Here is a 12,011-nt window from a genome sequence, read left to right on the forward strand (position 1 = left end):
TCAGCTCATTATAGTTCATAAACTATTACCACAATTAATGTTTTCACCAAATGAAACGAGAAGGGTGCTTGGGATTTTCTTTTGTTTTTTTAATTCACACACACATTTTTTTTTTCTTTAAGCAGATGAGTTATCTTATGTGACTGACCCAGGTTGAAAGAGATAGGGAAGGATGTTGGAAGGAAAGGGGAAAGCGGGGATGGCAGGGGAGTGGGGTAGGGGCCGGGGTGGGGTGGGTGAGGGGGGGTCCGTAATTAGCAGCGTTTACAGCAAGAAATGAAGAGAGGGCCTTGAGAGTGGAGGGCCGCGGGGGCGGCGAGTGGGGCGGCGCCGGGAGGATCACCTGCAGAATTCGGGAAATGTCGCACGGCCGGGCCCCGCTGTGAGCTAGCTCTACGATCTTCTGCCGGGTGGAGTCCGGCAGTGGCCGCCCGTTGACAAAGACACCACCGAGCTGATTCACTCCGCTGTGACCTAAGGAAAAGGGAAAGGAGAGGAGAGCAGAGCAGAGCAGAGCAAGGAGGAGAGGAGAGGAAGAGGAGTAAAGAGAAAGAGGAGGAGGAAGAGGAAGGAGAAGAGGAGGAAGAGGAAGAGAAGACAACCACAATGCATCCTCAGCTCCCTGCTAGCCCATGCCAACCTCAGCATTCGGTTTCCTGCTATTGATCAAAAACGCCACGGGACCACGCAACCATGCGGGGCATCAGGCAGCCCAGCCCAACACAGCCATGCTCCTGCCCACCGGACTGCAGGAGCACCGTACAGACACATGCCAGTGAGCAAGAACACGCGCACCTCACTCCCGCTGTCACTCCTGCCGGGCCCCAGCCCACTTGCCCTCTCCAGAAACAGCCCAGCCAGCCTCTGAGCCCACAAGGTGCAAACAATCTTTCAAAAAATATCCTCCCAAAGATCGCCTCTGAATGTCACGGCAAAACGTGGGTTCTGCAGAACCCACACTCAGTCTCCAAGGTCTCTGCCTTGTTGGAACTGTGATAGCAAATCCTACAGCTCTTCATGTTCCCTTGGGCTCCAGAGTCCAGAAACGTTGGCTGTCACACTCCAAACTTTGGCGAAGCCACAATCACCAGCGTTGAAAAAAAAATTACACGTGTATATATATTACATTACATTACGTATCTATGTGGAGAGATGGGAAGGCCGTACAGAAGAACCAGAAGAGCAAATGTGCGGCTGGTGAACCCCAACCTGGGGATCCAGTCAGTACAGAGCCCCAGATCGGCTCCAAACATAGAGTAGTTTGGCTTGCAGCACTGGGGCCGAGAGCCTGGAGCCCATCCGCACCGGCCACAGCTCGCTTTACTTCCGCTGCTCAACTCAGCCTTCCACACAGCCAAGCCCAGATATTAGCAAAAAGCGAAAAGAACAAGAAAGGAGCACACCACAGTGTCTTCTACCCCCTCCTTTATCTTGTTATTCTCCCAACCTCACCCCCATTGTCTAATCTTAGAGAATAGAGAAAGGGAGTTAGAACCTCTGGCTAGTCCCCTCCCCAGTAACCACAGGCACACAAATAAAGCCGATTGCCAATTTCCACTTCCTTAAAAATCTCCAACCTGCAGCCCCGACTCTAGAGAGCAGCCCTTCCAGGAGAAGACGTGGCTCCCCGCTCCGCTTCCTGCTCTCTCTCCTCTTCTCTCTTCTCCTTGGAGCCTCTGATAAATTGACTCCAGGAGCCTGAGCTTCTTAGCAATAAATAAGCTCCAAATATAGAAGAGGGGGGAAAATATGATGAGCCTCTCTGACATTTGTCTTTAAAATAAAACTAGCTGCACGTCAAGTTTGAGCTTAATTTCTGGAAATAGGCGGAAGTCGCTCTGGATCATGCATGGAAGGCTAATTGAAAAGATCAGTCGGGGCGCTTGTGGCAGCCTTGTCACTTTGTGACACTGCTCCGCTCCGGGAAATTGCATCGTCACGACAAACGGGACCGTGATAAAACGACCCTTTCCGTCCCTATTTGTAGATCACTCAGACGAGATTGAACTGCACTAGTTTCCCCTTCGAGGGGAGCCGCGTTTTCAGGGTAGCCGAAGGCTTGGGGCGGAGGGGGGCCCTCACCGTCGGGGGCGGGGGCAGAGCCTCAACTCGATGAGAAGTGACAGGCGTTTGGGGGATCTGGGCTCCGGCCTGGCCCAGCGCGAGCGGGGACATCTCGGGGACACCACTTCTCCAACAGAGCGAGGCCTAGTCCCCGCTTCCGGTTTCTGCTAAGTCCCCTTTATTGCCTTCCTTTGCCTCACGGGACCCAGCTACTGCTCCAGCTGCGGAGCCTTCCCTTTGGGCAAAGGGAGCCTTCCGGGAAAGAGAAAGGCTGCCCCAGAGAGAGACCGAGAAAGACTTTCCAAACTTCACGCAGCCTGGGCAATTCCCAATCCATGAATGCCAAGGTGTGTGAGGCCGACTAATCCTTAACTTCCCTCCTTCTCCCCCCATTGCAAAAATAACGAGCCGGCCACCTCCGCAGCGGCGGTCCGCGGGTGCTCGCCCAGGACACGCCAGGGCCAGGTTGCCAGCATCGAAAAGGCAGCGAGGAAGCGCCGCTCTAAGTTCCCCTGCAGAGGTTAAGCCTCAATCATTGTGTCCCTTCCCTAGGGACGGCTGGCGCTCTCGCCCAGTGGCGATGATTATGCGCCTAGAATTCGACCGAGAAGCATCTAATAGGAAAACATATGGTGTCAATTTGGATGCTCTGCGCCTCGCGCACACCCGGGAGCGAGCGGCACAAAGCCCTGCAGGCCGGCCCGCGACCCCGCGCCCCTTGGGGCCTGCCAACCAGGCCGCAGCCGCAAACACTCAGAGCTGCGCACCCCGGGCTGGGACCTGCCGGAGAGCCTATGGCCGGGGAGCCTGAGCTGCCAGGGGAGAGCCTAGCAGCCAGGAGAGTTAGGCAGAAGCCCCTCCTCGCCAGAGAGGCTCCCTCCCGGGCCTGGCAGGTTCTGCACAGCTAACACGCCTTAAAGCTCGCCACCTCGCGCGCTTCGAGCCCACCAGCCGCGGAAGCACTTGGGGCGGCTAGCGCTTCCAGGACCGATGGATCCGGCATTGCAGACCCTCCGAATTCTGCAGTTCGGCAAGGGAAGGTGGCTAGAAGACAGCCCTTTCGGCACCCCTACCACAGCTGAACCCTCACACCGCCTCCAGACTGCACCTCACAACCAAGGCCTAGTTTCACTGGGTCTCCAGGCTCCCCAGGCCCCGGCTCCAGACTAGCCCTGCCACATACCAGCACTCACGGACTGAGCAGGAAGGTGGGCTCGGGCCTGAGGGGCCTGGGCACAGAGAGGATGGCAGGCACAGGGGCCGGGGATTCAAAGGCACTTCGGGCCTGGACCGATCGGAGAAACCCGCATAGCTACCAGGGCAGGGCTTCTCCAGCCCCAAGGCTCGACACCCACTCTCTTTCCAGACGCAGTAAACCTACTCTGGCCAGTAACAACCTCAAGGTTCCAATTTACCACCACCTCCCACCATCGCAGGCCAGGGTGTCCCACTCCTTTTGCCTTCTAGGCCCAAAGCTGGGGTGGGGAGGGGAGGAGCTGTCCTGAGAATGACTGGGGGAGGGGAGCCCCCCCCCCCATGGAGGAGACATTCAGTCTTGGCTAAACCCAAAGGGGCCTCCTACTCACGCAACTAGGAGAAGCCTCCGCCCCGCCCTGTTCAGCCCAGCCTCTCTCTCTGGGGTCAGGGCCCGGGCAGGGGCGGGGAGGGGGTGTGAGTTACAGGATTTGGGGGGGATGGGGTTTCTCTACCTTAGCTTCGAAAACTCTAGCGGGCTATTCTGAAGGGCCCAGCCCTTGTTCTTCCAGGATCGAGAACAGCAGAGCAAACGTCCTCCCCTCTCGGGTTGCGGAGAGCGAAGGGGGGCACGGCTGCCTCAGGTCCCTGGGCCTCTTCCCTTGCACCATCGGCCTGGCCAGCGTGGACACCGAGAACCTCTGCGCCCTCCCTGACCCGCTGGTCCCAGTGTCCCCAGCCCAAAGTCTGAAAAAGACCAGAGGCACTTACTGTTCTGCATGCTGGCGCTCGCTGGGGGCCGCGGGATCCCACCGGGTTCGAATATGGGGTTCTGATAGCAAGAATACAGGTGTTAATCCTGGGCCCATGCCAGGTAAGCCTAACTCCCAACAGAGGATGACCTGGAGCCTAAACAGGAGAATGCCCCTTCTTGAGGAAATGATGCACTCAAACACTTGGGACCACTGGGGGGGGAAGGGCAACCCCCTCTGCCCTACAGTGCATGTAAAATCTACCCTTTGGGCTACAAATAAAATACTCCAATATTCCCAACCTGTTTTCCCTAAACCTCTTTGAAGTTCACTCTTCAATCAGGAGAAATGACCCAATTTTGATTTTGTGTGTGTGTGTGTGTGTCTTCTTCCATGTGAACAACAATGAAGAAGTATTCTGACTCAGGTTTTGGAGCCCAAAGCAGCCACCGCAGAACTTGCCTGAAATCTGGGATGTCTGTCCACTCTTACAATAAAAGGTCTCACACATCTGCGCACCCCTAGTTAAAGTCTTCCCCCTAAGACAAAACACAAGGAGAGAAAGGTATGTCAAACTTGGCTCAAAAGATAGGCCCATGGGCTCTCAGAGCCACACTTTCAGAAAAACAAAACAAAACAAAACATGCATCTAGGGATTAAACTACCATAAAGCCCTAAATCCCAGAGTTACAACCACATTTCCAGCTGCCTCTCTTGCAGAAGTCCCCACCTTTTAAAAAGTGGCTACTCTGGTCTGACTTGGAAGAACTGGAGCATCTGACAAGTCAGGGAACCATTTTGCAAAAATATCAAGAACCAGTTAAAGGGAAAGGGGAAAGAAAGAGACACAGTGGTGTTAGGAACAGAGGCCAAAGACTAATACCTGAAGTTTAGAGGTGAGGAGAGGAGGATCTCTAAACTTCAGGGTGCCTGAGGGTGCAGGCTGGGGCCGATCAGAAGGACTGCAGAGCCCATTCTCCTTCCTTAAGGAATTTCACCACCCGAGTTTCCCCAAGGGCCCCAGCACCCAACTCTCTGGTTATCCCTTCATCTTCCACTGTCTCCCTCAAAGCTTTCCAGCCAGGGCCCCACTCCACCCACCTCCCAGCCTTTCCGGGACTTTGAAAGTATCGAGCCCAACTCCCCCCCAACCCCAACCTCACTTATTGTGATTAACTTCTCTTTTGGTGTTTAGATCTTCCCCCCTTTTACTGTACTGTGACACACGCTGTCTACCTCGCCTCACTGCTTTAAAAAGTACGAACAGGAGGGGGTGAGCGTGGTCGACAAAGCCTACAGACAGCAAACAATGGCTTCTATTCTCCAGCTCTCCCCAAACCCAAAGAGCAAAACCGAGTCTCCCTAACCAGCAACACAGCTTCCAACCAAATGTACCAACAACCCACCAACTCACAAAGGGAACAGAGGGACACTTCTAGCTTTGTAAGTCCTGACCCAGCTCGGGTCCCCCAAGGTTCGCCCTCCACCACCCCCTCCCTGCCTTGCCCTAAAAAGAAGGTGGGGGGAGAATAGAAAAGTAATTTCTTGTTATAAATATCTGGAGGTAATTGTGTTACTGGTGTGAGTTGTTAGGGGCTGTAAAAAGATACAACGGCACCGTGGGGAGCTCAATTGGGAAGAGAGAGTTACAATAAAGAACCTATTCAAAAGGTTTGCAAAAAGAGAGAGAGAGAGAGAGAGAGAGAGAAAGAGAGAGGTAAAATAATTAAATAGTCACAGCATTATTTCTCCATTTAAAAAAACTAAAATATTCATTCTTTTCTTTCTGTTTTGCTTATTGTAATTATTAATCTTGCCTGCCTACAAGCAAAGAATTCCAAGAAGCACATTTTTCCTCTTCAAGGCCATTCATGGTCTAATTTATTAACTAGCTGGGAGGCAGCTTAAATCCATAAAAATAAACTTAAGAGGAGGAATTTTCCCAGCTTTCAAACGTGGCCTGGTAAATACTGGAGACAGCAGAGGGCTACCTAGTTACCTCTAGCCGGGTTGGCTCCCAGGGCCTTTATCCTGTCTCTCAGTCCCCACAACCACAGTCAGATCCAGGAGGGGCAGAAACCCCAACTTCTTGAAGAATGTGCCTCCCCCAGCTCAAAGTGAGATTCTGAAACTGCAAAGTAGCCGCAGCCAGGGTGAGGGAAAGTGGAATTCTCCTAGAAGGGGTAAAACTTCCTGAACTCCACTCTGTGACCCACACTGTACTCAACCACAACTGAATGCCCCCATCCTGGCCCAGACTTTTTTCAAGCCATTAAAAAAAACAAATTCACTAGCTGATTCCGAAGAGGCCCAGCCGATTAATTTTTGAAGCAACTGGGAAGGTGGAAACATTCCGTGTTCCAGTTCTGCTCCATTCCCACCTCCATCTCAGCTAAAAAGCTATTTAATTAGTTAAGTAATCGTTAACACTTAGAGCAAAAGCAACCCGGGAAGCTGGCCACACGGACACCCGGAAGCAGTCGTGGGCAGGGAGGCTAGAACCCCCCCAATTGCAACCAGAGCCCCCCCCCCCCAGCTCAGCCCAGGGCTTTCTACAGCCCTAGTCCAGTCAGAGACTCACTGGGGGGAAAGAAAGAATCTCCAGACACCTCGGACTCCAATGGGGCCTGGGTCCTCTATGCTACCTCCATCCCGGACGCAAGCCTCTGCTTTCAAATGCAGTGGTTTAAATCACTGAATTCTCAAAATCCATCCTAAACTCTTTCGCTGGGGTGAAGGGGAGAGCTCACTTTGGGCCCTACCGGCCCCCAGCCAAAGAGTAATTAGCAATTAAGATGACAAAGTTTCACTCTCTAGGGCCAAATAAGATAACAACTTATCAAATTGCCTTCAGACGTTTGCAAAAGTCGCCAGCTATAAAAAATATGTCAGCAGCAACACCTACTATTTCTCCTTGGTAAACTCACCAGGCTTTCAAGCTCTTTGCTTTTCATTTCATTTTCTGCTCCTGTCCCCTCCTCAAACCTTCCCAAGTTCGAGTTAAACATCCAAAATGGCTTAGGAAGCTTTAGAGAGTATGAGGGGGGAAAAAAGAAACCACGATCACTTTGTTTTTAAACTTTCTAGAAATCACTCATGACTGGAGGGCCGGGTTTAAGCACTCGAAAAAGAAAGCATTTCCACTTGAAATTCAACTCCATTTCCCCCCAATTACACTTGCTAAAATTCAGGGCTATTATGATCCAGGGAGACTGAGAAAATCTGCACAAGGAAAGAGGCAACAACTTTATGAACTTTGAAAAGACACTTTTCCTCCTGGGGTCTTAGAATCAAAAAGCTCTCAAATTACTCAGACTAATTAGCTGGGAGAGGATGTGATCAGACGAAGGGAAAAGCCAATGCTTTCATATTGATTTTTTTTTTTTTGAGGCCTCACAAAAAAATCAGGAGATCTGGATTTTTTTTTTTTTTTTAAGGCAATCCACCTTTCCACCTCGAAACTTGTTGAAATGGCAACACCGGGTGCAGCTTTGTCAGAGGAAGACAAGGAAAAATACCCACCGAGAGCTGGGAGCTGGAGGATAGGGAAGACCCCAGCTTTCGCAGGGCGAGGGCGACGGTTGGGGGAAGCCTGGGGAGCAGAGAGTTTTCAAGTTCCGAGCTCTACGCTCAACTTGGGGGCAAGAGCCTGGGGGCTTGATGGAAGCTGACAATCCTCCCGCTCGGCTCTGAGCTCCCTCGGAGCGCGCGTTCGCCCGCCTTGGCCTGGTGGCTTCCTTCCCGGCTCACGCTCACTCGCTCTTTCTCTCTGCCTCCAGCGTGTGGCTGCTTTGCCGACTGACTCTGCTCCGGCTGTCGGCGGGCGCGGTACCCCTCGGCGCTCGAGTGCCCGCCGACTCTTCGGTGCCCGAGCCGAGCGCCGCACAAAGCCGGAGGGCGGGCGGGCGGGCGGGCGGCGGCGCGGCGAGCTGGCTCCTTGGCGCTCCCTCGGCACGCTCGCTCTGTGCGCGCTCGCTGGGCCCTCGGCCGGACAAAGCGGCCGGCGGAGCCGGGTCTCCGAAGCCGTTCCCGGGCCTGGGGCACCGCAGAGCCTCTTCGTCCTCTGCCGCCGGCCGGGGGCATTTGGCGACGTTGGGGTCGGGAGCCGCGGCTGCTGCTGCGCCCGGAGCCTCGGTTCTTCCAGCGAGCCTAGCTCGTGCGGGCGCTGGGACTGAGCCGGCCGCCTGCCCCGAGCCCTGCGCCGCTCCCGCTGGCCGGCTGTCGCCCTCCGACGCGGGCTTTCGCTGGAAGTAGAAAGTTTGGGCTCCTGCGTGGAAACTTCTCCGGCCCAACTCTCCCGGCGTAGCAGTGGGGGAGGGGACCGGCCAGAGGGAGGACGGAAGGAAGGAGGGAGGAAAAGGGGAGACCTGCCTGAATATTGCAATAAAAATGAAGCAAGAAGAAAGAAGCGGACTCACCTTTATGAGGCATCCTCTCTCGTCAAAGCTCCTGTCAAGAGTTTTGGTTGGTTGGGTTTTGCTTGCTGCTGTTGTTGCTTAAAGACCACAATGGTTTGCAATGACGGTGTTTTAAAGGAGTTGCTGGTGAGAGTTTTCTCCACGGACGCTGCTGGTTTGGTGTGTGAGAGCAATTCTCAGATCCCTGGGAAGGAGACAGAGATTGACAATAAAATGGGCTGTCAGCGGCTGGAGAGTGAGAGATAAAGAGTGTGGGTGAGGGAAGTGGCTGCAGCCAGCACACCTATGCTGATTGGTGATGGCTCAAGTGTGTTAATGTGTGTGTGCCGGCGCCCGGCCTCGCCTCCACCGCTCCTCACTGGCCCATTAGCGAAGCCTGACCTCTGTCATCATCCTCCAGCAAAACACTTCCTCCTGCGCCTGAACCAGAGCGGGAAATGAGGCCGAGCCACGGTTCGCTTTTCAAACCCACTAATCACTCCGCAACATGCAAATGCACCGCTCGCTCCCACACAAAATATTGCTTTATGCAAAGCAGCGCCGGGGCCTCGCGCCAGCCGATTGGATGCTCCCTCTCCCCGCCTGGTGCAATTGGTCCGTTTGTTTGAATATGAATACACTTGTTTTCGGCTCGATGGTGGGTCCCGGCTTCTCTCCCCGCCGCTGGGCCCCCGAGCCCGGGCTCTGGAGCTGGCGCTCGCCGACATCTCTACGCTCCGAGCACTCCGGGAGTCAGCGCTGCCCGCACTGTGGCCACGAACTTGAGGGGTCGAGTGAAGGCCGCTGGGCGGCGGGTCGCGCGCCCCCCCCCGCAACTTCCCCCCTCAGCTGGGCGCGGGACTCCCAGCTCGTGGAGGGAGCAAGTTTCTGCAGCTTCTCGCAGCCCTTTCTTGCCAACTCCAGCGCAGCGTGGCCTGCCGCCCCGCCCCCGCCCTCCCCTCTCGCCCTACCTCGTCCCCGCCTGGGCGCTGGGACGCGGAGCACCGCAGCCGCCGCGCCGCAGCCCACCTGGCCGCAGGGAAGAAGAAGAGAAAAGGGGCGTGAACGACACTGGGTCCCGGCAGCAACACTCCGGCGGAGGCCGACACGAAGCCTAGGCCGAGACGAGGCCGCCTGGCTGGGAACTCGGCGAGGCCCGGCGGCCTCCTTAGTCCAGGCCTCGGGGCCTGCCCATTCCCCCACTCTTGCTCCCCCGGCCCTTTCTTCGGTCCGTTCTTCTTTCGGAAGCCGCGGTGCGCAGCGGAGCGGAGGCACAGCCGGGGCTGGAGAGGCCCGAGCAAACACGCCACTTACTTTGTGTACAGAGGGTTCTTGTGAAAAGCCCTGAAGAGTCCTTACCAAACACTCACCAACTTCTCCCACGTGCCATTTGTTGACTAAGTGCGGCTGCTTTTCCAGGAGCCTGAGAGGAGGGGGACTCGAGGGGGAGAGGAGAGGAGAGGAGAGGAGGGGTAGTGGAGGCCTGGGGTGGAGGAAGATGACCAATGCTGGGGAAGAGTCGTGTGTGTGTCCTCGCCAGCGATGTCCGTGTGTCAGCGTGTGTCGATGTGTTCCACTGGTTATCTGTGTGCAGTGCGTGGGGCTCCACACAGCAATTCCTTCTCCAGGGTCTGCTCAGTCCTGGGAGGCAGCTCCCCTTCGGCGGTTGCCAGAAAACGGGGAGGAAAGTAAGCAAATGGCTTTTCTCTTCTGACCACACACCAGAAGTCCATTTGTTGAATGCCGGACGATTAGGACACACCTCAGTACACTCCAAAGGCGCCCCTTGGCGCACGCAGTTAAGGTGACAGGGGAGGGAGCGGCTGTCTAGTCCTGCGAAGTCTGCAGTTATCTCAGAGCTTGCTGGCCAGTTGCAGGGGAGGTGGAAGGTTTGGGATGGGGGACACACCCCAGGACCCAGCAAGGGAGAATGGGGATGGCATAGCTGATGCCGGGAGGCTGAAACGAAGCCGCGCCTGGTACACCTCTTGACTTAGGAAAAGTGCCGAAAGTCAGGCTCATCAACCAAGTCTGTGCACCCTGAACTCGCCGCTGATAGGCCATGGGACTGCCCTCCTTGGGAGCTGGGACCAGGAGGACGTTGCAGGCTGCTATGGGCCGCTGGCCTAGTGTGGGCCTCATGCTGTCGTCCCCAACCGGGACCCACTAATGCCACGACCAAGGAGCCGGGGCAGAACTCCAGAGAAATGGGGCCTCCTCTGACCGGACCAGGCTTGGGCTTGCACAACCTGCTGACCATCTCCACCTGGGGATGGTCCTTCCCGTGGCCCAGGAGCACTCAGAACCTGGGGGGGTTCTTCCTGGGGGGAGCCCAGGCCAGAAGCGAAGGAGGTGGTGCCAGGCGCTGGGGTCAGCAGCCTCCTGAGCGAGAATTCGTAGGACCGCGACTTTCAGAGGCTTCCAGAAAGTGGGGCAACGGGCTCAGGTCCCAGACCAGCAGGAATCTGCACTTTTCTCTTCCTTTTTACTCCTCAAACAAGTGTTAAAGAAGCTTGAACTCAAGTCCATTGGGCATAAGGAAGGGGGGGGTGGGAAGAGGCCCAGAGAATGTCCGAACTGGAGGCGAATATCATTTTTACAACCTTTCAATTAGCGACCGAGTGGATTAGCACCTTCTTAAGCTTTGCATCGGAAAGAAGCAGCCATAATCTTGTTGCTATTTCCCCCCAGGGCACTGGCTCTTTGAATTAGCTCCTTCTCCCACCCCTCAACCCCCACCTCACCTCGGAGAAAAGTTTTAACAACAAAAAATCATAACAGGCAAGGAGCCGGGAGTGAATGCCACTGACGTCATTGGGTGGGGGTGGGGGCTAGGGAAGGACTCTTTTGGAAACCCCTCTGCACAAACAAGAAACAAAAAAGACTTGGCTGCTTCCAATGTGTCAATATTTGGGGGGGGGGGAGCCCAGCCCGGAGGGAGGCAGAGTTTTCAAAGTTTAAGGAGAGAGGGGTGGAGAGCGAGATTTCCTGTTCTCCCTGGAGGGAAAGAGTCTGTGCAATCTCGAGGAGGTGGGAGTGCGTTCTACTTGGTGGGGCGCCTCTCACCCTGTACCTGTTCTGGTCGCGGCACGGCGGGTTGCGGAGCTGGGACCGGAGGCTGCACGCCAGGACCAGAGGTGTATGTAAAACTGAGACAATCCTCAGGTCGCCATTTTAATTGCGGCTTGCTGCAGGACCAAGGCCCACTTGCTGCCCTCCAGGGCGGGGAAATCGCGCCTTCCGTTTCTGTGTCTCTTTTTCCCGCCTCTTGCCAGGTACTCCCGCTCCCCCGCCCTTTGGCGCCCGTGAGGGACGTCTTTTCGGCCTGTTCGTGCAGGGGCCGCCGGGGTCATGCCACCCGGTAGGGGAGGCTGTCCGTGCCGAGGGAGTCACGCTGGGCGATCGCCACTCACTCGAGTCCGCCCTGAGCCTCTGGCCAGTACTGGCTCCTAAGTGCAAGATCCGGCAGCATCTCAGCCCCAGCGACCCCTGGCATTTGCCTGTCCCCTCTCCCCAGATTTTCGGTCCAGAGACGGCCTCTGGCAAGGCAAAGGCGTGTCTGGTTCCTGACGGATGTGCTTTCGGCTCCTGGCTTCGGAACCAA

General features: G+C 55.6%; 1 protein-coding gene across 8 annotated transcripts in view; it reads right to left on the bottom strand.

The window, feature by feature from the left end:
• Positions 1 to 12,011, bottom strand: part of PAX6 (paired box 6) — a 29,449-nt gene that overhangs the window by 13,906 nt on the left and 3,532 nt on the right. For 3 of the 8 annotated variants that reach the window (XM_082748866.1, XM_082748862.1, XM_082748865.1), the window contains exons 1-2: positions 4,030 to 4,109; positions 344 to 474 (exon numbers count right to left, since the gene is read on the bottom strand). In XM_082748866.1, the coding sequence (XP_082604992.1) occupies positions 344 to 474; positions 4,030 to 4,039 (141 nt within the window). In that variant the 5' untranslated portion in view covers positions 4,040 to 4,109. Of the gene's footprint in view, positions 1 to 343; positions 475 to 4,029; positions 4,110 to 4,472; positions 4,550 to 8,428; positions 8,613 to 8,711; positions 8,927 to 9,777; positions 10,091 to 12,011 lie in introns of those variants that run through there. The other 5 variants (XM_082748861.1, XM_082748859.1, XM_082748863.1 and 2 more) reach the window with 5 other exon arrangements.

This window comes from Mustela nivalis (genome assembly GCF_964662115.1).
Source record: "Mustela nivalis genome assembly, chromosome: 9".
In the NCBI taxonomy this organism is placed as follows: domain Eukaryota; kingdom Metazoa; phylum Chordata; class Mammalia; order Carnivora; family Mustelidae; genus Mustela; species Mustela nivalis.